This window comes from Bombyx mandarina, chromosome 12 (genome assembly GCF_030267445.1).
Source record: "Bombyx mandarina strain Sakado chromosome 12, ASM3026744v2".
In the NCBI taxonomy this organism is placed as follows: Eukaryota; Metazoa; Arthropoda; class Insecta; order Lepidoptera; family Bombycidae; genus Bombyx; species Bombyx mandarina.
Window position 1 is genome coordinate 13,673,898 of NC_143219.1, and position 27,929 is coordinate 13,701,826.

The 27,929-nt window shown below is 37.6% G+C and overlaps 2 protein-coding genes and 1 long non-coding RNA gene across 5 annotated transcripts in view; 1 reads left to right on the top strand and 2 right to left on the bottom strand.

Moving 5' to 3' along the window:
- Positions 1–1,061: 1,061 nt before the first annotated feature.
- LOC114250554 (vitellogenin-3) lies at positions 1,062–19,054 on the top strand. The gene is made up of 7 exons (XM_089732122.1): positions 1,062–1,268; positions 1,939–1,984; positions 11,468–11,735; positions 12,173–12,321; positions 13,643–13,869; positions 17,447–17,603; positions 18,664–19,054. The coding sequence occupies exons 1-7, from the start codon at positions 1,223–1,225 to the stop codon at positions 18,779–18,781; spliced, it is 1,011 nt and encodes a 336-aa protein (XP_089588248.1). The 5' UTR covers positions 1,062–1,222; the 3' UTR covers positions 18,782–19,054.
- Positions 19,055–19,199: 145 nt separating this feature from the next.
- Positions 19,200–27,929, bottom strand: part of LOC149501847 (uncharacterized) — a 28,940-nt gene continuing 20,210 nt past the window's right edge. The window contains exon 2 of the long non-coding RNA XR_016324035.1: positions 19,200–19,761. This is a non-coding gene — a long non-coding RNA (uncharacterized LOC149501847). The remainder of the gene's footprint in view (positions 19,762–27,929) is intronic.
- On the bottom strand, positions 20,148–26,443 carry LOC114250541 (uncharacterized). Of its 3 annotated transcripts, none has more exons than XM_028184451.2 (6): positions 26,260–26,443; positions 25,601–25,783; positions 24,835–24,958; positions 24,141–24,304; positions 23,306–23,410; positions 20,148–22,240 (listed from the first exon to the last, which is right to left on the bottom strand). In XM_028184451.2, exons 1-6 carry the CDS (start codon positions 26,278–26,280, stop codon positions 22,115–22,117), a joined length of 723 nt encoding a protein of 240 aa, XP_028040252.2. In that variant the 5' UTR covers positions 26,281–26,443; the 3' UTR covers positions 20,148–22,114. The 3 variants fall into 3 exon arrangements, with proteins under 3 accessions (XP_028040252.2, XP_028040253.2, XP_089588257.1); XM_028184452.2 differs by having other exon boundaries at positions 25,601–25,772; positions 26,260–26,410; XM_089732131.1 differs by lacking the exon at positions 26,260–26,443 and adding an exon at positions 26,133–26,191 and having other exon boundaries at positions 25,601–25,772.

A 27,929-nucleotide genomic window follows, 5' to 3' on the forward strand; every position in this document is an offset into this window, starting at 1 on the left:
TTAATTTCGTGTCACGGTGCGCGCGCATCGTAAAATTTCACTCTCATCAATTTTTCATAACGCGTCTAAAGAAGTATAACTTCAAAAATTTACCGTTAACCCCACTAATACCGTCCGCTGAACTATTTACTATTAAATAGCAAATGTAGACATTATTTTTAGTGTAAGATACTTTTACATTGCCTAAAAAGTTGCTAGCAGTAAAAATAACCACAGTAGTTCCATGATCACTACTGGGATACTACTATTATACTAAATGGAATGATTATCAAATTTATCGCTACTTATTTCTATACTTCTATACTAATATTATAAAGAGGAAAGATTTGTTTGTTTGTTTGTTTCGAATAGGCTCCGAAACTACTGGACCGATTTGAAAAATTCTTTTTCCATTAGAAGCCGACATTGTCCCTGATGAACATAGGCTACTTTTTTATTTTTTATTTTATTTCTTTTTTTTTGTTTCATGTGTGTTTTAATGTTTCCGAAGCGAAGCGAGGGCGGGTCGCTAGTATTTTATAAAGTATACTTTTGAACTTCTTACTTTAATAAACTATTTTTCGTCTTTCATTCCTACATATATATCTAAGAGTTTAATTAAAATTCTAGTCATCTATTATACTTTTCTTGCCAGTCCCATACCATGGATTGTAGATTGCAACGTTCTATAGAGGAAGGTTAGTGAAAACCAGTAGTTGTAGTGCGAGGTTAATTTAGTTGCATTCCCAAACCACTGATTGAAAAGTCGCACAGCCTATTATCACATTAGACCCTCTATCGACAAATGGATCTATAACAATTCGTAACACTATTAAAGAGTTACAAACGAAATCATCCATGTAATGCAAATACAATAGGTATGGTAATAATTGTTTTCAATTTAGACTGATAACTATTCAATAACGCCGAATGCTTGCGGGTGTTTCATGGTTGGACCCATAGATTATACACTTAATATATGGACCTATTTTAATATCTGATCAGTTGACATCCAAAATTGTCCTTGTATCAATTTGATAACCCACTATCGACTTTTTTTTTTTCATCTAAAAAGGCCAAGTTTTGTTTCGTTGCTGACTATATTAAGTGAAGTTCACACGTGCGAAGAGGCAAGGAATAAATCATTTAGTTTGTTTACGGTAGCTGCACGCACGTCTTTTTGTGCGGCTGCTTTTAACGCGAATAAATAAATAAATAAACTTTGTTGTTTTAAAAGTGAACGATGTTAGTATTAAAATTGAATTTGATTAATTTCGTAGTGGCTTTAAGTAAGTATTAACATGCTTTGTGTCTACTTTCTGTTATTTGATCTGTTCTTTAAGTGTTTATTGAAAATACGATATAATTATTTAAAACTAATTTTACGGTTTCCGTCGTCCGTGAGCACGAAAACAGTAAACTATTTGAAACGTCGAAAAAAAAATATAACGGCATTAAAAAACACGAGATTAAACCGTAAAAGTAATATTAATTATCTCTACTATTCACATAATATCGATGAAAATACGAGTGCTTTAATAATATATTTGTTGTAATTACTACTTGGATTCGGTAATTTTTCATATTTTTTAAAAATTTCAATATATTTAAAATTCCGTTCTAAGCTATTCATAAAATTGCCATTTACAAAATAAACATAATATTCTGTAGGTATGTAAATCGCTAAGTAAAAATTTATTGTAATAAAATTTATAAATGTTTTCATTGACAACAACTTTCGATTCGAAACATCAAAATATTTTGTAAATTTTAAGATTTGTCAATTTCTATCTTCCAAGAAATACCTAATTCGCAGAATTTAGTTTTTTTTTTTTTTTCAAATCTATATTTCAGTAAAGAAACCATACGATTATTAATTTACTTTTTTCAATATTGATCCTGATTCCACGCCTCAGATATTGGGACATAACAACGTCTAAATGAACAATAATTTTTCAGATTTAACTAAATTCATAGAAGCGGCATGGCTAAGATGTTACAAAGGGTAAGTTTCCTTTTATCTGCTCTAGAGAAGACATTGACAGAATCAATTCTATTTTATCTGTGTTTACGAACTACGAAGAAATAGTTTGAGGACTTTTTGGCGGGAACGCGAGGAGTGAAGTTGTGTGATTTGTTTTATTTCGTCTATTTAATTTTTTCTTCGGGTTTAAATGTGTAATAACGGTGGTTTATTATCTGTTTAATGTCTGTGAAAGTGCACAAATGTGGGAAAATGAAACAAAGCCGCTGAACGTAGCTTTTCGGGATCCTCCAAAAAGTCCACTGAAAAAATCTCAGTAAATGACCACTATTTTACTGAGATTATATATTTCAATGGCGACAGGTCTCTGCAACAGCATGCGATCGTAGAATGCCCCTTCAGCTCAAGGGTAAAATTTACAAAACGATCATTAGACCTGTCGTGCTGTATGGATCTGAGTGTTGGGCGACGAAAGTTAAGCATGAAAGAGGAGTGCATGCGGCCGAGATGCGAATGTTGAGATGGATGTGTGGAGTGACAAGAATGGATAAGATAAAGAATGAGTATATCAGAGGAAGTTTGAAAGTGGCCCCGGTAAACAACAAATTAAGGAGCAGACGGTTAGCGTGGTATGGACATGTGATGCGTAGAGAGAAGATGCATGTGACTAGGAGATGTATGGAAATGGTAGTGCAAGGTAGAGGGGGAAGAGGTCGACCGAAGAAGACATGGATGGAGTGTGTGAATGACGATATGAGAGAGAGAGGAGTGAGTGTTGAGATGACGGCTGATAGAAGAGAATGGAAGAGAAAAATTAGCTGTGCCGACCCCACATAGTGGGATAAGGTGGAGAAAAAGAAGATTATATATTTCATCCCATATCATCTCATATCATTTCATATTATTTCATCCCAGTTGGTTAATGTCTCAAATTAATCATCTTCATTTCATTTCACTCCATATTATCATTTTTCATAAAAATAAGAATATAAAATAAAATAAGACTTGACCTAAAGGTCTTAGTTACTAGGTCATAAAATCCCATAAAAAAAAAGAAATAGTTTTGATTGTTTACGATGAGTTTGCACGGCCGTTTTGGCTGCGAATCAATCCAGCATTGTGATTCGCTCGGAGAACTGCAATAAAAAGAAAGCATGGAAAGCAATTGGTTTATCTATCAGAAATTTAATAAGAATTTTCGTAATTCGATGTTTGAATTTTTATACACTTTTTCGAATTTATTAATTAGGTTTTTTTTTTTCTTTCTTTTGTCTATACACACATAATTATACTACATACATAAATTTAAAGTAATTACAATTCATAGAACACACAATGAAACAATAAACGTTCGACACGCCTTACGACCACTGCGGGTAATGTACGTAATTGTTATATAGTCATTGCTTGTTTTTTGCATACGAACTGCTAGTAACCTCGAGGGGTTATACTACCTCTACCGAACATGTAGGCAAGCTCACGGGGCTAAGCCTGGGCCACTTTACTAACATCTACCCTAATAAGTGCAGTGCTAAGCTGAATCTACCACCGGATCGGAATCGCGACCCACTGAGAAGATCCGGCGAGAATTCAGTGGCCTAACGTTACTACACTACTTCTACTAAGTCATCGTGGCCTAAAGGATAAGACCTCCGTTGCATTCTTAAGTAACAATGCAACGGTGTTCGCATCCCGCCGGCAGGTACCAATTTTTCTAATGGAATACGTACTTTGCAAATGTTCATAATTGACTTCCACGGTGAAGGAACAATATCGTGTAATAAAAATCAAACCCGCAAAATTATAATTTGCGTAATTACTGGTGATGGGACGTCTTGTGAGTCCACATGCACAGGTAGGTACCGCCACTCTGCCGTGAAGTAGTAATGCGTTTCGGTTTGAAGGACAGGGCAGCCGTTGTACTGCTAAAAGTGAGAGTTGAGACCTTACAACTCATGTCTCAAGGTGGGTGGTGGCATTTACATTGTAGATGTCTATGGGCTCCGGTAACAAGTTAACATCAGGTGAGCCGTGAGCTTGTGCACCCATCTAAGCAATAAAAAATAAACATAATTGTATTCATATGAGTGAATCTCCGAGTATGTACCTAATTGGTGGGTTTTTTATTTTACCTACAAATGCGGGTAGGTACCACCATCCTGGCTATTTCTGTCTCGAATCAGTCATGCGTTCCACTTTGAAGTGTGAACAATTATGTAAAACAATTAAGACTTCTACGCCATGTTTGAAACCCGGCAACGGTGGTCGAACTATGATGTCTATGGACTCCAGTAAGCACCTAGAACTGTCTCAGCCATGAGCTCGTTCATCAAATATAAAAGGCGGCCTACAACTTATACTCGTGCCATACCTCGCAGCATGCTACAACCTCATGATACAGCTTTGGACGCTTTTGATTGACGGATAGACAGATGACAATGACAACTATGTCACAGGGTCAAGCTATGGTGTCACAATAGCAGCTAATCTGAACGTATGTTCCAATAATAACAGCCAAAACACTCCTTCCTGTACAGACAGAACGAGAAATATCAACAAAATTTTTTTTGGGTTAAAACCACAAATCGCCGAAAGAAAATTTACGAAACCAAAATACATATCTCATCAAATTTCACACATACGATAGGTAGAGACAAGGTCGGGCAAAGTAGACCAATGGGACGTATTGTATAATCGGTCATAATCACAGTCGGGCAGCGGTCACTTTCCCCGAGAGGTGCGCGCAACGAATCGACGGCAACTGTTGGCGACGTTGCGATGAGATTTTGGGTGCAAGGCTTCACTACATAGTATAAAACAAAGTCGCTTTCTCTGTCCCTATATCTGTCTGTCCCTATGTATGCTTAAGTCTTTAAAACTACGCAACGGATTTTGATGCGGTTTATTTTAATAGAGTGATTAAAGAGGAAGGTTTATATGTATAATAACATCCATTAAATAGTGGAAAAAAACAATAATAAATTACAGTTTCCGAAGCGAAGCGAGGGCGGGTCACTAGTATTCAAATAAAAGTGGACTGTATTTATAGCTGGTTTATTAAATTGGATTAAATTTTGTACAGTTTTACGGGACCGACAATGATTGTGTCGTTTCTTCGTTGATGCACATCGTTTTATTTTGCAAGTCCACGCGTCTCTCCCGCTTCCGCCGCGGTGAGGAAAATAGGGTTGCTATGTTTCAAACAGTGACTGTGGCGCGACACTAAATACCGAGCAACTTCTTGAACGATGAACATTAGATTAGGCATTTTATTTAAAGAAATTGCTTATTTTTCTTTTTTTTTCTTCTTCAAAATGTGTGTGTCGTAATTGTTCTAGAATAAACGGGTCCGACCATTTTTGTTCTTCTCTTGCATGAAAACGATACCACAAAAGCATACTTTGATTGTAGCTATTTTGAAAATAGTGTAAATAAAATTTGAGCTGTATTTAATTTATTTAAGAAGGCTGAGTTCACTGCATTTTTAAGGGGATTTATTTAAAGAGATTTAAATTCTTTTCAAAATATTTCATTTATCATTTAAAAAAAAAAGTTTACACACGGTTTGCTTTCACATCGGAGTGTTATCTTTATTTGTTGAAAAATTTACACGTGATTTAACATTTAATTCATTGAATCGCGTCTTTTATTAAGTAGACGACGGTAGGCAGCTTATAAGAGAAAAATATATTGTGAACACTTCATTCACCTTTCGGGGTGAAAAGAGCAGATCAACGAAATTGAGTAATCCAGTGTGCGCATGCTTTACAAGCGTAGATACGATTTATTACTTGTCATGATCGTATTATTATCACCAATAAAGGAAACTGCGGGTACCTTGATTTAATAAGATTTTAGTGGTGATACAGGTAACTTATATATAACACGGTAGGCACTTCTACAACACGATGAGATTTTTGACTAAAACTATTTAGAAAATTACATTAAGCACTATAAACACACTATATATGGGAATAACCGAGATTTTACTGCTTATTTTTTATGTTTAATAGTAAAAAAAACATACAGACATAGCTGTAGCAGGTTGAGTAGCCATTCAAATCACTCTACTTTTTGTACTGGCTTCTAGTCTCATATACATGAAGTCGTCATGGCCTAAAGGATAAGACGTCCGGTGCATTCGTGTGACGCGATGCACCGGTGTTCGAATCCGGCAGGCGGGTACCAATTTTTCTAATGAAATATGTACACAACAAATGTTCACGATTGACTTCCACGGTGAAGGAATAACATCGTGTAATAAAAACCAAACCCGTAAAATTATAATTTGCGTAATCACTGGTGGTAGGACCTCTTGGGAGTCCGCACGGGTAGGTACCACCACCCCGCCTATTTCCGCCGTGAAGCAGTAATGCGTTTCGGTTCGAAGGGTGGGGTAGCCGTTATAACTATAGTGAGACCTTAAAACTTATCTCGAGGTGGGTGGCGCATTTACGTTGTAGATGTCTATGGGCTCCAGTAACCACTTAACATCAGGTGGGCTGTGAGCTCGTCAATCCATCTAAGCAACTAAAAAAAAAAAAGAAAAAAAAAATCGTAGCACGGTTTTGCATAACACTAGACTTTGTAGGAACGTATCTACCGTTTTATAGAAGGGTTACGTGTATTAAATATAAGGTATTATAACTTTATAACAAGATCGGACGAGTAGGTATCACCATTCAGCTTAATTATGCCGCCAAATAGCCGTTGTACAATAAAATCGAGCCTTTAACCATGTCTCAAGTGGTATTCATTCGCGTTGCCTATAGATTGCACACCAGCTTCTTGTCGCGATCGTATTCCTCCACATGTGCAATTTAAAAATCGATTATATAATAAATTTTATGACATAATGTCGTAATTTCTGAAATTGCATTAAGTCTTTTAAACATTTCGTAATTATGAATGCGATCGGTAAGAGGACTTGTTTTATTTATTTAATAGCTGCTATGGGCAAGATATGGGATGTCGGATGGATGTGATGCACGACTAATAAACTCAGGATCACGAGTTCAAAACTTACATTTTAAAGTAAATTACATGATCAATGTTCGTGAGTGGTCAGGATTATTTAGAATTTAAAAGAACAGTCTTGAATCATAAGAATTTTGTATTTTGAATTCCTCTGTAGCGTTCACAACGTTCACTGTAAAACTTTTTTTCCTACCTGTGCTGATAACCATGAGAGGCTATTTCAGCTTCTCTTTGACGTGTAGGTGAGCTCACGGGGCTCAAACCGGGAGTGTTGCTAACACTGGCCCTAGCAAGAGCAGTGCTTCGCAGAATCTACCACCGGATCGGATACGCGACCCACTGAGAAGATCCGGAGAGAAACTCAGTGGGCTGTGTCTATGGGTTGGGGGCCAGGGAGGCGGAGGGGGCCAGGGAGGCGGATCTCGCCCAAGCCCTAGCCCTCTAAGTGTTTCGGGTCCCCCCTCACATGTCGGTCTGGGGACCGGCGAGGGGGGCCTAAGAAGACGACGTGCAAGCTGCTCTGCACGCGTTTTACGCAAGAGCATCCGGGTGATGGAAGGCCGGCTATCCTCGACCCACGCTGGTTCTGGTCCAGCGGGGTATTCCGTAGGATAGGTCACTCTAACCGGCGCCATCTAGGCGGGCTTCGGATAGCCTGCCGACCGAGAGGGCTGGTGGTCGTGGCGCCGACGACCGCCGGTCCGGCGTCCCGAGGGGGAGGGTGATGGGAGAGATGTGCTCCGCACTAAACGCTTCACTTTTCCCCCTTTGCCTCTTCATGAGTTCTGTCTCCTGCGAGGTTTGGACGTTGGTTGTTGAGCGACAGGAGGTTTTAGTCAGTTCGACTCTGACATGCTCCGCCCTCTATCCCCAGTGGAGGGCGGAAGTCCGGCGATTTCCTCCTGACCAAAAAAAAAAAAAAAAGAAAGGTCTATGGGTTAATTTACTCGTCGAGCCCTTCGTCACAAGTGACGGGTTTGGCGAGTACGGTAACCGATGCTCGAGGTACCTAAAAGCATCCTTAATGGATCGGGAGGAACCGTAATGACGTGTTTAGGGCGGTAAAAATTTGAAACCGAATATAGGCTATTGAAAATAGGTGACATAGATAATAAGCTCGGGAATTGGTACAGTACCCACAGAAACATTTAAAGTAATCAACACACTCGAAGCGAGTTCAATGATCATTCAAATACACAAACACTAGCGACAGAAAGGTATGTAAGAACGCTTTGTTCGAGTTAATATTAATCATCAATCGTAAAGATTTAATTCGACTAACGAAACTCCAGAAGGCGGTGCCGTGACGCAAGATATTGCCGAATGGCTTACTGAACAACAACTGCGCTCGCTTAATAAGAGCACTCAGTCCAAGTTCACATGTTGACCTCAATACTAATGTGTGTGTTCGTCTTGTGTTCTTTGGAGCTTCCCGCTACACTGAGCTATAAAACTAAGACTTAGAACTAATGTCTCAGTTTGGTTGGCGGTATTTAAGTTTGTTAACCATTTAGGTAATACTAGGAGAGCAGTGAGCTCCACTTATTTAAGCAAAAAAAAACATCATTAAGTAGATTTCTTTCGATTAGAGATGGCTGTTGGACCTGGGGAAATATGTACTGCACAACGCATCTGTGACAAATACCTCTGATACGCACATGTGATAAGGTTTAGGATTACATTATGCTACCCAAATTAAACTCCTCCAGTTTGCCTGGTCTTCGGCATTCTTCTGGGTGAGGTTATTCTCCTCCATATCCACACATAGTAAGTAGCTATACATAATTCTAGTTATGCTATGTGCTGCACAACGCATCTGTAACAGATACCTCTGATACGCACATGTGTTTAGGTTTAGGATTACATTATGCTACCCAAATTAAACTCCTCCACTTTGCCCGGTCTTGGGAATCCTTCTGGATGAGGTTATTCTCCTCCATATCCACACATAGTAAGTAGCATATATACTTCATGCTAGTTACTATGTTTTTTTTTAATTTTTAACCCAAATGGTTCCTGGACAAGTCCAGAGGTTACGATATAAAGCCACACTCTCATTAGTACTGTAATATCCTGCGCTTTATATTGGATTACATAAATACTTCGCTTCAAAAATAGACAGAAGCTTGCCCATTAACTTATACAACTTGAAACAGGATTTCTTATTCAGAAGGAAGAGCTTATTGAGGGGTAGGTACATACAACTGTAATAACGGTAGCTAGAAGTAGCAGGTGTCTTATACTATGTTGCTTGATTGCAAGTTCAATTCCCTTTATATCCCGTACAATGCGGGCTATATTTTTAACCGACTTCAAAAAAGGAGGATGATGTCAGTTCGACTGTATGTTTTTTTTATGTTTGTTACCTCATAACTTTTGACTGGATGAATTGATTTTAATGATTCTTATTTTATAAGAAAGCTGACGCTTCCCGTGTCCCATTTCAATTTAGTCCAGTTTGCATTTAGTACGTGCGCGACAAATAAATGAATAACTCAATAACTCAACATCACGCCTACCGATTTCGATGATTATTGTTTTAGTGTATATTAATTTGTTTTGGAATATCTTTTTTTTTCTATTTAAAGTCGGTTTTTGTTAAAGCACATCTATTTACAATTATTATCATAATGTTTAAATTAAAACTTCAAACGACATTGTAAGATTTTGTAACTCGTACATTGCTAACGATAAACGATTTACCTTGGAATTATAAATACAATAACTATTATACATTCTATATTATTGTTTCGCACACAAATAGCTTCCTTTAAGTTTGTTATTGAATAAAAAAACAAAAATTTCAATACTATAATTCTCTAATTCCCTATACAATATATTATAAATACATGTAATATTGGGAAGGTAATGCCAATAGTGACCACGCTTGACAGTAGGTACTATGTCTTTTCCTCAGGACAGAGAATGCTGTTACCCATGTCTTGGTGTGTTGTTATTTAGGGACACAGCTTATTACGGAAGGTTATACCGCCATCTATCGGTCCCCGTTAACTAGCAAGGTGCACCACGGGCAAGTGAGGTTGACTATTGAGTAGTTCTCTATCCATCCAACTCCATCGCCACCGCTTACACCCCTTGGGAGAGGCCTCCACCAATGGACAGATACAGGCTAATGATGATGTAATATTGTTTATATGAATTTCGAAAACAGCAGCCGAAAAAAAGATAGGCCATAAAAATATACGGCTCAAAGGATCAAACAAAATATCAATCAAAAACAAAAAATTTGTATTCGGTAACGAATATTATGGTCTTACGGAATATTATGAAATACTGCGGTATAATTTAATTATTCTTTCTTGAACGATACTTTTCGAAATATGCAGAAACTGGGTGAAATTTAGTTCGGATTAACGGTCACAGTTCAAACAAACGTGAACGAAAATAATGAAATAACAATAAACTTGTTTAACAGCTGTTACAAGTCCCTCCATCCCGGAAAACCGGTATGATATGACTATGATGCTTAGCTGTAATAAATAATAGTTAAAAAAAAAAAACAAAAAAACGCGCTCTATATAAAATTCAACTAAAAAATATAAAATAAATTTTAATAAATTTAAATTGAAAATAGTGTAAAAAAATATATATTTTATGGTAAAAAAAGCGTAGGTTGCTTTTTAAGATATTATTGAAATAATAATTCTTCTACTCATATCGGTCAGAAAAGTTTTTTTAAACTATTATTTATTTTTAATTTTTTAGTGGGATTTCAATTTTTTGAATTTCTTTTTAATATTGAATTGTCATCGGTCCTCGATAAATCTACAAAGTTTGAATGAAATCTGGCCGTTTAAAGCGGGTCAAAATCGCGTCTAAAGGAGTCAGTTACAAACATACAAACATACATACAAGTGAAGCTAATATATAGCGTGTAAAAATAGGGTGATTAATACTTAAGCGTGCGGACCCACATTACGCTCTACTCCTATGAGTTTAACTTCATACCTATCGCTCTATTATTCACAATCTTTTATTCGCTCGGTACGCGTGTATCTTGGTTTGTATATAATGGAATATATGAATGTCATTATCACCGACCTCAAGATGCCCGATTTACTGGAAAACGTGGACACGCATCAAGGAACGTATACAATACAATTATTTTATAAATTCGTTCTAATATCCTGACTAGTACTATCACAGGATTAAACAAAGATAAAATTAACTATCAGTTTGGTTTTCCGTATAAGCGTGTTTTTATTGCTTAGATGGGTGGACGAGCTCACAGGCCACCTGGTGCTAAGTGGTTACTGGAGCCCATAGACATCTACAGCGTAAATGCGCCACCCACCTTGAGATATAAGTTTCAAGATCTCAGTAGTTACAACGGCTGCATTCAACCTTCAAACCGAAACGCATTACTGCTTCACGGCAGAAATAGGCAGGGTGGTGGTACCTACCCGTGCGGACTCACAAGATGTCCTACCACCAGTAATTACGCAAATTATACTTTTGCGGATTTTTTTTTGTTTTTTTAATATGCTATCAAATTGGTGCTTGCAGATCTTTAGATGACTTCATTGTGGCTCCGCTAACTGAGTCTCTGTCACCGTCCTTCATATCTTGTATTGACCCTGATTTACCCACGATCGCCTACACCTTTGGATTTCGGGGTAGAGTCAAAGGACCAGCTACCACGGCGGTATTGTCGGCTTACTTAGCCACTAAGAAGAGAAATGTCTTATTGTTGGACTGGGAAGAGGAGGCTCAGAGCGGACTATTGGGATTGCCTTTGAGCTATGCTTTATATGCTGTGCCTAAAGCAATACAGGTAATTAATTACAAATGAAAAGACACCTTTATCCAGGGCCGGATTTAAACTCAATGCCGCTCCTGGGTACCGGAAAAAATCCGCCCCGATACTGGAATTTTACCTAAACTTATATATAGTTTATATATTTTATTTTTCAAAATTAAAATAACTAATTTATTGCGGAAAATTCTATAGATTATAATTCACAAATAATGTATGAATTGAATTTCTTGAAATATTAATTAAAAAGAAAATTATTAATTATTAGAATTAATAAAATATATAGAGCTGCTATCTTGACAAGACTAAAAAAAAATTTTTACTTTAAAAATTTTGCCGCCCTAAAAAATTGGCCGCCCTTGGTACTTGCCCCGACTGCCCCTGGTGTAAATCATTGCCTTTCACAAAAATCACACTTTCCTGACTCATTAAATTTTACCATTTTTCAATTTCAGATAGGAAAGCAGATGGGCGACGCCCTAGTGAGGCTGTCTGGTGCTGGGATCAACATGACGAGCATACACTTGGTAGGACACTCTCTTGGGGCTCACATGATGGGTTACGCTGGAAAACAAGCTAGAGAAAAGGGTTATACAGTTGCAAGGTACGAAATGATTTAGTCGGATCTTTTGTGCAAATTTGATTTATGAGTATTTTTTTCGTATTTACAGATTGATTTGTGGCTTAGTTGTGGCTTAGTCCTGATCATTAAGAGTAATAAGAAATATAATTTTAATATCCGAAAAATAAATAAGTAAGAAAATATATTATACGTTCAATATAACAATAAATGTATGAATATAAAGCGAAAATGTTCGTTGAAAAACATCAATAATAATATATTGAAAAGTGACGTAAGCGGATCTCGCCCAATCCCTGGCCCTCTAAGTGTTTCGGGTCCCCCTCACATGTCGGTCTGGGGACCGGCGAAGGGAGCCTAAAAAGACGACGTGCAAGCTGCTCTGCACGCGTTTTACGTAAGAGCATCCGGGTGATGGAAGGCTGACTATCCTCGACTCACGCTGGTTCTGATCCAGCGGGGTATTCCGTAGGATAACCCATTCTAACCGGCGCCATCTAGGCGAGCTCTGGATAGCCTGCCGACCGAGAGGGCAACCGTGGCGCCGACGACCGCCGGTTCGGCGTCCCGAGGGGAAGGGGGATGAGAGAGATGTGCTCGGCACTAAACGCTTCACTTTCCCCTCTTTGCCTTTTCATGAGCTCTGTCTCATGCGAGGTTTGGACGTGGGTTGTTGAGCAACAGGAGGTTTTAGTCAATGCGGCCCAACATGCCCCGCCCTCCATCCCCAGTTGAGGGCGGAAGTCAGGCGATTTCCACCTGACCAAAAAATCTATTTTGCCAAGTTTTGTCCAGAATAATGACGTGAATAAGTATTTTTCAACTCAGCGCCCTTGACGCCTTGAAGTGCTCAGGAAGTCATGCACAATTCCACTAAAATTAATAAGCTATTGCGAAGAACCATGTGGAATAACAATCTCAGGGGAGGGCGGAAGTCCAGCGATTTCCTCCTGACCAAAAAAAAATTGCCAAGTTTTGTCCAGAATAATGACGTGAATAAGTATTTTTCAACTCAGCGCCCTTGACGCCTTGAAGTGCTCAGGAAGTCATGCACAATTCCACTAAAATTAATAAGCTATTGCGAAAAACCATGTGGAATAACAATCTAAAAATCTATTTTGATTCTCATAATATTTTCTTGAATATTTCATTTGATATTAACGATTCGACTTACCTCTTTGTGACCTTCTTAAACTAGCTTTAAATATTCACAATATTATTATATCTACAAGGTTTAACAATTGCATATAATAAATAAGTATAAGTTCGTATCAAAATCTTCAATTATTATAGAGTAGTCCAAACAATGACGGATATCTATTTTTTGTATTGAAAAAAAATTTAGGATAACTGGTTTGGACCCCGCACGAGCCCTCTTCGAAGGAACGCTAGCGGTTTACTCAGGGCTGGACCGGACCTGTGCTAGATTCGTGGATACGATTCACAGCGACCCCGGCGGCTACGGAACCAGTACGTCCATCGCTACAGTTGACATATGGCCAAATTACGAAGGCAAGAAATCAACCCAGCCTGGATGCGATGAGGGAGAATTTGAAATGTTTAGCAGAGAAGGTAAGATTTTGTTCAAGATTTTTTAATAGCCTTACGAATAATGACCCTTCTGTGTGCTTAGTATGAGTTTTTTAACGTTCTCGATAGCGTAAAAGTTAACTCAAATTTGTATGGAATTGGAACGTTTGCTTACGTTTGCCGCTAGGGGCGCTGTTCTAACTGCATACAAATTTGAGTTATCTTCTCCGTGAGTCACGTTTTCGATCCGGTGGTAGATTCTGCGAAGCACTGCTCTTGCTAGGGCCAGTGTTAGCAATACTTAGCAACACTTTCGGTTTGAGCCCCGTGAGCTCACCTACATGTTAGGGCGAAGCTGAAATAGCCTCTCAAGGGTATCAGCATAGATAGGGGGAAAAAAACTAAGTACACAGGACCCAACAATGTCAGGCGTACGTTTTATCGGTACTATAGGCGACTAAGAATAAGAAACCTTTTTTTTCTTCGGGCAAGGAGCCGAACCTCCTACGATATTCTCGCGTCCAAGGAGTTCAAGCGGTTTTGTGGAAGTAAAATTGGTACCCGTCTGCGGGATTCGAACACCGGTGCATCGCTAGATAGTAAGATACGAATCCACTGGACGTCTTATCCTTTAGCCACGACGACAAAACGGACGGGACGGCCGTTGTAACTATACTGAGAACTTAGAACTCGTATCCCAAGGTGGGTGGTGGCATTTACGTTGTAGATGTCTATGGGCTCAAATAACCACTTGACACCAGCTGGGCTGTGAGCTAGTTCATTCATCTAAGCAATAAATAATAAAAAAATTCGGCCATGACGGCCACGACGACTACAGTCCTTAATTACAAGACGGCCAGCGTATTTGTATTAAGCGATGCGACTATTCCGGTGTTCAAATCTCCTAACCAAAATGCCCTCGGCCATCGGCTGCATACAAATGCAACAATAATACCTTGACAGTGAAGACTGGATCGTGGACATTCTCATTTTGATACCTATAAGCCCCAATAGCCACTTAGCACTAGAATTAATGACTGTTATCTGGTCTGCCTATCGAGATCTATAAAAATGAATAAAATTTTAACGTAAATAAATGTGTTAGTTAGTTAGCTCCGATATGGAAAATGTTCGTGACCTTACCATAATTCCATTGTAAGCACATTTATTCTTATCTATTTATACTCAGACCTAGTTACTACGCAATGCACACATTTAGAAGGTTTAATTATGCCTTTACTAATTGTCAAGTGTATGTTTTTATCTAAGAAGGACATATGGGGTTTTTCTATTTGTCTAAGGTTACTTAATATCTGTGAAGCCTTTTTTACAATTACATTAAGGTATCATCAAATACTAGTGGTGTAATTAATAAAAATGTTTTAATTTTTGGTGTTATTGGTCGAGTCTATTTTATACCAAGTTAGATGATCACCTGTAGATGACGGATTCCTGTATCATAACGCAATTAAAGATACTCTTCTAAGGAGGACAGTTTAAGCAATACCCTCTCTTTAATTAACTTCAACTTAAGAGGCATCTGCCTCTAATGATCCCCTTTTTTTCGGATAAGGGGGCCGAACCTCATACGGGGTGTCCGCTCCTAGGGGGCACGCGGGAGAGCAGACCGTCTCTGATGATGATGATGATGATGATCTACATATATGTTCCACCACCACCATGACTCTCACTCCTGAGCCATGTCAAATTATTTTCTTTGTTCTGGTCCGATATTTTTTCAGATGACGGTACACATATTATAGTACGGTACCATCGATACGAAGATTCTGACAATGCACCTAAAGGTACATTAAATACGACGAAGCATAATACTATGCACGTACTGAAAAACATATTCAATCGCAAACGACGTAAGTCATTTATACAGGATAATCTGAGGCTTTTATGGGAGCTAGTATGAAATGAGGCAACACAGCAACGCTTTTGATTTGGATTTGAAATTTTTGAAACTATAAGTTGGATTTAAGTGAGCTGGACACAGCTTCTTGGGATCTCTGTTGCTACATGGAAATAGCTCGCTGACTACTTAAGCAGTCGCTGAAACGCCAGAAGCTTACAAAGATATTTCTTCATTTCTGGAAGGCCACGGAATGCGGTTCTAGCCTAGCGCACTTCTCTTTCCTAAGCACCGGGTCATAATGTATTTAGATACTAGCGACCCCCCCTCGCTTCGCTTAGGAAACTGTAATTTATTATTGATTTCTCCACTATGTAATGGATGTTATTATACATATAAACCTTCCTCTTCAATCACTCTATCTATTAAAAAAAACCGCATCAAAAGCCGTTGCGTAGTTTTAAAGATTTAAGCATACATAGAGACAGACAGATATAGGAACAGATATGGGATATAGGAACAGAGAAAGCGATTTGTTTTATACTATGTAGTGATTATAATTTTTTTAGAAATTAATCAATAATTTTGGTGAAATATGGTTACTGGACACAATCGGCAGCTTATTGGCTAGTTTTATTATTGATCCTATTTTGGATGGAGGTTATGCTTAAAGCTGGCTTACAAAGTGCGAGCTTAAAATGTCATCACGAACAAGCTATTTATTCAAGTGAAAAGTACTTTTAAATAAATAAACATAGAAGCTGGTATAGTTAAAAGGAATTTTACGACTTAATCTCGCATGACTATGTGACAGATGTCCACGACAACCAGGACCGGATTTAGGGGAGGGCAACTGGGGCGAAAGCCTCGGGGCCTCCATAAACGGAGGGTCCCCACAATAGAGACTTTGGAAAAAAATAATCAAATTCCGACAAGTATAGTAAAGTCCTTCTCCACCGAAATTCTCATTATTTTCGCTGTTTTACTTAACGTTAACGTTAACACTAAAACTTAATTTCAGATAATTCTTATATCCTATTATATTTATGTATGTTTGTTAAATACTAAGTGGATTCTCTGCGTGGTTTCACAATAAATTACTTATTGGAAAAATCGACTGAAAAAAAAAACGTTCATTTTATTTGGAAAATAATTAAGGGCCAGGGGGCCACCGCTCTGTTTTTGCCCCGAGGCCTCCAGACCTCTAAATCCGGCCTTGACGACAACTGTAATGTATTCGAAGCGTTGGAAATAACATAGTGACAATAAAAAACGCGAGATTAAAACGTAAAAATAATTTTAAATACTTCTACGACTCACAAAAACCGCTTAAAATACTGTACAGAATGTAATTTGCACATTATCATCATACATACTCTTAGGTATACTTGGAAACTACGATTGCTCATAAATCCGTAAGGGCTTGTCAAGAGTACAGTGACGTATGTACCAGCTTTATAACAAGACTAGCCGTACTCGCCTGCTTCGCTGGGCATTTATAATTAACATTATTATTTATTGTCATTATTATTAGGAGTCCAACACTTATATAAATATTAGCCTACCCATTAAGTACATGTATTTTCTAGATGGACACCAAGTTTCAAGTCATTCGGATGAATGGTTCAGTATTTATAACAGAACGTCCGCAAAAACCACTGTAGATTTATATATTAGTATAGATATGCCAATCTAACTGTACCCGGTCTGTAATCCAACACAACAAACAAAGCTATTGTCTTAATGACATTAAATCCACAGATCTATGCAGCCACGACCGTTCGTGGAGGTTCTACGTTGAAGCGATTGGTTCACCTACTTCGTTCCCCGCAGCTTCGGCCCCGGATTACGAAACATGGGCGAATGGTGGCGCGGATACCAACCGGACCACATACCTAGGAGAACTTACTAACACTCGGTAAGGCAGTTTATGAACTTGTGGCGATTAAATTTTTCGGTAGGCAGCGGCTTGGCTCGGTAGGCAGCGGCTTGACTCTGCCTCTGGCATTGCTAAACTCCATGGGCGACGGTAACCAGTCAACATCAGGTGGGCCGTATGCTCGTCTGCCTACAAAGGCAATAAACAAAACCAACTTTTTTTGTCCACTCTAGAGGCCACTCTAGTAAGCTTGAAATGTCATACTAATATAGATTCACCGGACGAGTAGATGAGCTCACGGAGCCCTTATTGTTGTCACTGTCACTTGTCATTTTCTACTTTGATGTGTGTAGTGACATTAGCCCACTGAATTTCTCACCGGATCTTCTCAGTGAGCCGCGTTTCCGAACCAGTGGTAGATTCTGCGAAACACTGCTCTTGCTAGGGGCAGTGTTAGCAACACTCCCGGTTTGAGCCCCGTGAGCTCACCTACACGTCAAGAAGCTGAAATAGCTTCTCAAAGCTATCAGCATAGGTAGGGAAAAAAATGGTCAAATAGAAAACATTGCGTTGGGCAGACCTCAAAAGATTTTTTTTAAGTTCTCTACCTGTCCTGCATGTTTCGGTTGCAAAGCATTATGCTTATTGGTTTGAAGAATTCGGTACTTGTAACAATAAAATGGAGACTTCAATCTCGTGTCTCAAGATGCATGATTACATTCATCTCGTGATCGTCTTTGGAACTCCAGTACTTATCAGGAGAGTTGTAAGCCCGTCTGTCCATCTAAAATAATAATTAAAAAACCGGTATTCTGAAGTGTAATCTACTAAAGTATTATATCTGAGTCTGTCGCAGGCTAAATCTTATAGGCACATTTGGTATAGAGCCTTTTGATTTTACCGAGTTTAAAAACCACTAGACCAAATAAACTTTCGTTTGAAAGAATAATTGCGCAGTTTGGATAATGGCACGAATCCTTGTACGTTTACCACGTACAACTAGAACCTTTTCTGTAGTCTATAAATGACAATATCGTATGTGTTCATGAATGACCTCAATATGGCCATACTAGAATTTTTTTATGTATATTATTTTCAGGGCTCAAGGCAACTTTTACCTCGTCACAAATCCAGTATCTCCGTACGGTAAGAGACAAGAAGGACTGCAACCTATCGCACAACAAGCGAGGGTAAAAAGAAGTTCTGTCGTCACTTAACTACTTTAGATGATATTATTACGAAAACATTCTTGTATTAACTAGAATAGTGTACTAAGACTGTATTATTAATAGACATTGATGAAGAGCGTTGGTTGGAATTTAATTTTGTGCATTTTAAAAGCACATAAATGAGGGAAACTGTTAATTCAATTGTATTTTAATTTAACCTAAAAGTAGAAACATACTTTCCAAACCAATGTTTATTTAGTAGGAACTTAGAATATTTTAACACAATTTTGTTTTTGTTTTTTCTGTTATTAATTAGATTTTCGTATATAGAATACAAAAGTAGGTTAACGGTAAGTGAATTTCGAGTATTTGTGCAAAAATACCATGTTTAAATGTACATATGTGTGTTGTGATGATAAAAAATTCTGTTTAAGTTATGTTTTAAGTTAGGAATAAAATTAAGCTCTTTCTTTACTAAATCTTTATATCGTTTAATTACTAAAAATAACTTTTCACTTCTATAGATAATGAACATATTGTCGTATTATTTTTAAATTGTCTCTGAAGAAAAGGTTATTTTGATCTGTACTTATAATACATATTAACCTATCAAGTTGCCGTTTCACAATACTGGCCATTCGAAACGGAATTTAAGTGTGACCAGCAATAAATTCTAAAATCAAATGAATTTAATTAAAAAAAATGGAATTCAAATCCTGTCGTTCGTTTATTGATTATCAGTGTTTTGTTTTCAACACATTTGTATATTTTTCATGAATATGGACACGATAATAAATATGAGTACATATATAAAAATGATTTTAACTTTTTATACCAGTGATCGGAGACCCGCGCCTCTTTTACTTCTCGGCTACGGTACTTCCGCGAAATGTTTAGTTCGGAGACGGAATATTGCTTATTATTTTGCCTCGTAAGAAACGAGTAAGCATTTTCGAAACACAAGGCCATAAAAATATATGTTTCAAAAAATGGCTTTGCCCTTGTAGGCAGACGAGCATACGGCCCACCTGATGGTGGTTACCGTCGCCCATGGACTTCAGCAATGCCAGGGGCAGAGCCAAGCCCCTGCCTACCACTTAATACTTTCCACAAGCCTCGCTTGAAGAAGGAGGATTATAGAAATAATAAAAAATACGGATGCGAATATGCTTCTATAATTTTTTTCACAATGTTTCAACAATTTCTATAGCTTGAAATTTTACGGAAATTTTAACTTGGTTCTAATATTTCATATATAATAATATTATCTTGAAAAATAACTTCTTGTCCCCATCAAGGTCACCAATGAACTGTAATATTATTTTTTGCACACTAACTAATCGAGCGGTAAATGGCAACATTAATCAAGGTGACCATATTAAAAAAAAATTAAGTAACTTATTAAACCACCATACCATAGATAAAATAAATTTATTGTATTTATTTATTAAATAATACTAATGGAAAAACAAAGCACGTACATAGTGTATCGTATATGTGTATAATTGACGTTCGTGAACTGTGTGAGCTCCACTATGAAGAAAAAACATCGTGTAATAAAAACCAAATTTGCGTAACAACTATACGATTGCGGCATAGACCTCAACTCTAGGTGAGTGACGTAATTCACATTGTGGCGTCTATGAGACTTCATTTAACACCATAAGGGCCCTTAACACTTTCATTTATTTATTGGATTTCTTAAATTTTTACTACTGCTTTTATTTATTTATTGCATAGATGATTGAATGTAAATTCCGCCGCCTACCATGACAGATGAGTTCTAAGGTCTCAGTATAGTTACAACGGCTGCCCCACCTCTCAAACCGAAACGCATTACTGCTTCACGGCAGAAATAGGCGGGGTGGTGGCACCTATCCGCGCGGACTCACAAGACGTCCTACCAGCAGCTTTTGAACTAAAACAATTAATGTTTACGTTTTACAAAAAAAAAAAATATTTTAAAACATAACATTAGGTCGTTTACAGATAATAATTAGATATTGAATTACAATATAAACACGTATTATAAAAAATATATTACTCATAGGTCATTTTAATAGGTAACATTTGAATATCAGTAATCTTGATATTCATGCAGCGCGGAACAACACTGAACCACCCTTCATTACTGCTAAAATGATGACTCTGCTACAAACTGCGTGTGCAGAAATCACTACAAAGGACTGGAGAAAAGTCGTAGAGAAAACAAATAAAATAATTTTAAAAGATCTTGAACGAGAGAATAGGCAATATTATTGAAAATGTATTAATAATATCTCAGAGTGCTGACAGCAGTGATGAAGATAAGAATACTAATAACAGTTCTGATAGTTCAACTGAATAAATGCAATATTTTTGTTAAATTCTGTACATACTTGTCTTATTTTGCTCTTTAAATTTACGAAAGAAAAGAAAAAAAAGGGATTCGCGTAATGATTTTTAAAATTCCCATATGTTTCAAGTACGTATCGATTCATTCACTTTAATCGATATTTTTAAGCAGGTCTCCCCACTATGAAGATAAAACTGACAGAGGATTTTTTGGCGGGAACGCGAGGAGTGAAGTTGTGTGATTTGTTTTATTTTGTCTATTTAGTGTTTCTTCAGGTTTAAATGTGTAATAACCTGTTTAATATCTGTGAAAGTGCACAAATGTGGGAAAATGAAACAAAGCTGTTGGACGTAGCTTCTTGGGATCGTCCAAATAGTCCATATCATCTCGTTTCATTTAATTTCATCCCGTTGATCAATATCTCAAATTAACCATCTTCATTTCATTTCATTTCACTCCAAATTATCATTTTTCATAAAAATATGAATATAAATTAAAATAAGACATGACTTAAAGGTAGTAGTTATCAGGTCATAAAATCCCTTAAAAAAAACTGACAGACGTCAAATGTTACCTATTAAAATGACTCAATATTAATACTTTTAGCAACGGCTTAATAATTTAAAAAAATAAAAAAAAATACAAAAGTGGGTAGGAACGATCGACACAGAATATTAAATCTAAGACAAGTGAACGCTGCGCGCGCTGCTAGCAAAAGTGATCCAAGGTGGCGTGATGTCCCCGCTGGTCGGTCGGTTGCCCCTCCAGATGACGTCACGAGTCCACGTGAGTGCTCGTCATCAATGGCTCCGCCCATCGACTTTGGCTTAAGAGGAAGTCGCCTCTAATAATACTATAATACAACTCACACATAACGTCTACATACTGTAACATACACTTCGGACACGCGGTCTACGAATCGCGCTGGACGTAGACGGGTATAACAAATCTACCTTCGATATACATATATACAGTTGAACGTTAATTCACAAGTCACCTCGGTCCTCGAGCAAACAGTTCAGATCACATATACGCGAGTACCGATGCTAAGTCGGCGACGTTGAATAGAATCGCTTCATCGTCGCGTCGATGTCGACGATCGCGTTGCGCACGTCGTGCGTCGCCGCACTGATCGTGTCGAACGTGTTCGCTAAACGCTCTATCGCTCGAGCCTGTAACAAGTACGTACGTGCTAATAATTATATTGGTGGCAGTAAAAAAAAAAGTTAAATCTCTAACAACCCGAGAAACATCGTGACATCCCAGATTTGTCCCTATTTCCCCAATCTACTGTACGTCTTAATTTAATACAATTGATTTTCAGAGGTAAATAGCACTTGACAGAGCACCTTTTTTATTTAACGTGAAAGTTGTGTTTTTCGATCAACGTTTAATTAACACTACAATCTAAATAATAACAGCTTTATTTTTGCAGCAGTTTTACACAGATGAAGTTATTTTTATATAATCGTCTTGTTTGACGGTTTTTTTTAAAGGGTTTTATGACCTGGTAACTAAGACCTTTAATGTCTTATTTTAATTTATATTCTTATTTTTATGAAAAATGATAATATGAAATGAAATGAAGATGATTAATTTGAGACGTTAATCAACTGGGATGAAATGAAATGAAATGAGATGAGATGATATGGGATGAAATATAATCTCAGTAAAATGGTGGACATTTACTGAGATTTTTTCAGTGGACTTTTTGGAGGATTCCGAGAAGTTACGTCCAGCGGCTTTGTTTCATTTTCCCACATTTGTGCACTTTCACAAATATTAAACACTTAATAAACCACCGTTATTACACATTTAAACCTGAAGAAACACTAAATAGACAAAAATAAAACAAATCACATAACTTCACTCCTCGCGTTCCCGCCAAAAAATCCTTTTTGACGGTTATTATAATAATGTCATAGACTATCTTTCTACCAACATGTTGTGCGTTCCGGATCACGCATCATAAAAAGGTGCGTTCTTAAACGCCACGCACTTATAGTTATACTAAGTTCACATTTAAGGAGCCAGCAATGCAACTGATCGTGTAAATTGCGCGCAATAAAAAAAGTATTTAAAAGTCATTTGAATATAGGTAAGCTAAAAAAATTGACTTTTTCGTATTGAAAATAAAACTACCCTATAGTTCAGGTTTACCTTGCCCCTGTCCTGGTGAAACTGGAAAAGCCTCCGGACCACCAGTAAACTTTCATTCATAAAAAAAAAAGGTTTACCTGTATGTGTGACGCTTCCGCAAGCCGTTCCATGGCCTGAGCGTTCACGTGAGACGCGTGAGCCAACTGAGTCATCGCAGCCGCTTGATCGCTCATTACTTTAACCTGTTTATTAGAAAAGAGCTGTTTAGAAACATTATAAGTCACGGTTAGCGTGGTATGGACATGTTTCCTACCTATTCTAGTAACCTCGAGGGGTTATTCTAGATTCGTCGAATTAGTAGGTGAGCTCACGGGGCTCAAGCCTGATGACGTTGCTAGCACGAACCCTAGCAAGAGCCGTGTCTAGCAGAATCTACCACCGGATCGGAATCGCGAGAGAAGATCCACCGAGAGACTCAGTGGGCTGTGTCTGTAAGTTAATTTACTCGTCGAGCCCTTCGTCGCCAGCGACGGGTTCGACGAGAACGATGACCGGTGCTTGGGGTGGGAGGAGATGCATGTGACTAGGAGATGTATGAAAATGGTAGTGCAAGGTAGAGGGGAAGAGGTCGACCGAAGAAGACGTGGGTGGAGTGTGTGAATGACGATATGAGAGAGAGAGAGAGGAGTGAGTGTTGAGATGGCGGCTGATAGAAGGAAACGGAAGAGAAAAATTCGCTGTACCGACCCCACCTAGTGGGATAAGGAGAAGACAAAAAAGAAAGTATTATAAGGAACTATAAAGAATGTAGGCCCAATGAGCGCCTGACAGTACCCTGGTATTGGTACCGGTATTACTGATATCCAAGATCAACGGTGACCACTCACCATCAAGCAGGCAGTACAAATGTCCACTGTTAACGTCAATAAATTTGATGAGGTCAAAACAGACTATGTAATGTATTGTATGTACCAGTTTCTCCATTACCGCCATTTGCCTCTCCTCAGCATCGGCGACGGGTTCCTCGAACGCCAGCACCGGATCGGATTCAACGTGGTTCTGATCCATGCTGTCTTCATTAAAAAAGTTATCTTCAGTATAATGAGATTCTTGTTTCACAGCACCTCGATTTGTTCCTGTGGATTTTCATTGCAGATTATGCTTTGACACTTTAAATAGGATAAATAAGAATTGTTCACACTTGAAATTATGCATTGAGCATTTCTGAGCTAGTAGACTTGTTTGGAAAGTACGCATATAATATAACATATATAATTATGCATATCTTATAATCTTGATTTCAAATATTCTTATTGTTGGCTGTGAATACAATGTAAAACATAAATTTTGCAAAGGTATCATGAATTTAATTATAATTATTTTTAATTTCTACTCGCTTTTTTTATTGTTATTTTATAATTTGCGACGTTTCGAATACTTACAGTTACTGTGGTCTCACAGATGATGGTCATTCTGACTGACGAAGATTAAATCATATAAGTAGTTTTAAATGTCTATGAGTAGCAAAAACCAAAAAATATTATCAACTCTATTGTAATCAATAGAAAATTTAGTATTATAAATGTGAGATCAAATCTTTCAAATAGTTTTATAATACAATTACAATTACAATTTATCAAACAATATTTATTTTAATAAATCTTACTTGAATTATCATTTGCTAAGAAAACATCCCATATTTTTTTCTCAATGTTAGAACATAGGCTATTTGGATCCCCACCACATCCTTGTACTTTTGATCTTACTGTAGATTTTTTGTCAGCCCAGTACTGTGAAAGGAAACTAAGTTATTATAAATATTATATCTTTTTTCTTATTTGTGTATATCAATTAAATACTACATTGTTGTACTGTTTCCATGTGATTATGTGTGATGCATCGATCTTGAAACAGAGTTTGATAGGTTCTTAATTATGGGAATATTCCCAAATAGTGTAAACACTTTCGATCAAGTATTCATGAAGCCATAATTCTTCAACAACAGCAATAAAGTTTTATTTTTACTGGTCATAATTCAATTTATTAAAATGTTCATTGGTCAAGTAGTTGTTAACACTTTTTATTATCTGACAAGATGAGATGGATGAATGAATTATGTTGCATGTCCAGATTTTATTTCTAGTCAAAGTCCAGTCCAGCCCGTGACTTTGTCAAAGATGTATAGTAATAAAGGTTTTGTAAACTTTTGTTTGTGTATCTGATGTCCAAAACATTAAGACAAGAATCTAGTTGGGGATGTAAATGTAACACTTTTCATAATTATCCCAACGATTACTGTATACTGTGCTGGGTGCTACTGGAGAATTTAAAGTAAAATTGTCAAAAGAAAAAGTATCAGACCTCATTTCAAACGTTGTATCATTTTTATTCGTATGCATTTATATATTTCAAGGAATTTAATGATAACAAACCTTGATCCAAGACTTCATAGGCCTCGTAGGTCCAGAAATATTATTGACAATGCGAGTTAACTTTAACCACAGTTTCTTGCTCTCGTCTCTGCCTTCTAGTCCACGGAGCTGTCCAAGCCCTAGTGCAGGGTGCTTCTCCATGAAGTCTACGATGGCTGTTACCTGCTCCAGGCTGGGACGAGACTGAAGATTAATTAATGTAAAAACTTCAATAAATTACAAAAAAAAGCAAATGAAATTAAGTATTACTGCTTTCTTTGCACAAAATATCGTTACCTATGTAACAAAATGAAACTACTGCGAATAACAAATAATCTATTTATTTTTCTTTTGAATATTTATTTAATATGAAGTTGTATATTTTTTTTTGTAATCAAACCCATTAAATGCCTAAAAGCTCATAAAATTGAAAATCCATAATTTTGAAGTGTTTTTAATTTAATAACATAAAGTAGTTTCAAACTGTATATCGCATAACAAATTAGTTTTTTTATTTAAAGAGCAAAGCAGACAAACAATTAAATTTTATCACCGATTATCTTCAACTCGATCACAACTAAGAATTAATACAGCCATTTAACGACGAACGAATGAAATTCGAGTTTCTTAACCGGAGTAATAGGTTCAAAACACATAAATTGTTTAAGAGTGACACCCACCGCAATAGTACGATCCGTCATAGCGAATGCTTTTCATATATACAATTGATTTAATGTACTTTATGTGATGAAAAGTCCTAGTATTAATAATAACACAAATTATCCATTACAAATATAGTTCGCATTTACAAAATTCTAACAGGCATTTTGTTGTGAGTAGCGCAAAACATCGATAGAAAATTAGACGACAACCATTGGTTGGGGCCTATATTGCCAGCCTAACGAAATCCATGATTATAGTTATTCAGTATCAATGCAATTCATCCAATCAACAGTCACAACTTTTACTTTTGCAGTTAACACAGTGGAATACAAGGACACCGAGGAGTGGTGGAGTAGAGACATTCATAGCACGGAGTCCTGCATCGGAGAAGCTGCTTCGCCTCGTAGTTCAAATAAGATCAAAGTTGTCGCTGCCGGCCGTAATAGCTACAATGCTCTACAGCGACGACTGCTGGCAGGTGATGCTCGCCCTCTGCCTAAAGTCCACCATCCCGCAGCACGGAACGGTAGAGCGAGAGAGAAAGTACGTCTCACTCCTTGTTTTCTGTAGGAGGTGACCTCTCTCAGTGATGGTTCGGGCCCAATAAAGATGTCGAACTTCCACGGCTGCTAATAGAAATCTAACTTGCTGTAGATTTAATTATAAAAAGTCACCACCTGTTTCAATCCAACGGGTTAGTACTAGTCCAGCGAGAATTTATACGCCACCAATGGCACTATCTGGATGATGACGGACCGCCACCGCACCGTCCAAGGTGGCTGACGTAGAATCGGTTCGCCAATAGAAATCGGTTTGTCTGGTTTCAATATTGTCGGTGGTCACCCCTCCGCTTTTTGTCATGCGTGTTCAGGTGAATAGTACAGAAGTCGTTTAGTGAGTGACTCCGGCAGACGCCGAGCTTCAAAACAATATCATACATTAGCTAGCCTAATGTACTGCACTGATTTTTTATAATCATGGTAAACCATCTAGGCAACACAGACAGTCATCTAGTCTGGCATACAAAAGGGAAACCAAAGCACTTCTTTCCAATCCATTAATATCACAATATCACATTCTTATTTTATTTAAAATGTGCTGTTTCCGTAATATAACACTAGCAGAAATGGCTAGCAACATCTACAAAGCGGGAACGCGAGTGAAGTTGTATGAATTATTTTATTTTGTTAATTTAGTGTTTATTTTGGCTTTGTAATAACGGTGCTTGATTCATTATTTAGAATATTCAAAAGATTAGGTTGTATGGTATGATACTTTCGTCTTTCCAGTTGAAAAAATGGAACTACTACATAATTCTTTTCTATTTTTTTATTGCCTTTGTAGGTAGACGAGCATACAGCCCACCTGATGGTAAGTGGCCACCGTCACTCATGGACGTCAGCAATGCCAGGGGCAGAGCCAAGCCGCTACCTTTTTTTTTTTTTTCCTACCTAAGCTGATAGCCCTAGCGGCTATGTCAGCGTAACCCTAACTTTAGTAGGTGAGCTCACGGGGCTCAAACCTGATGATGTTGCTAACACGAACCCTAGCAAGAGCCGTGCTTCGCAGAATCTACCAACGGATCGGAAACGCGACCCACTGAGAAGATCCGGCGAGAAACTCAGTGGGCTGTGTCTGAGAGTTAATTTACTCGTCGAGCCCTTCGTCGCAAGCGACGGGTTCGACG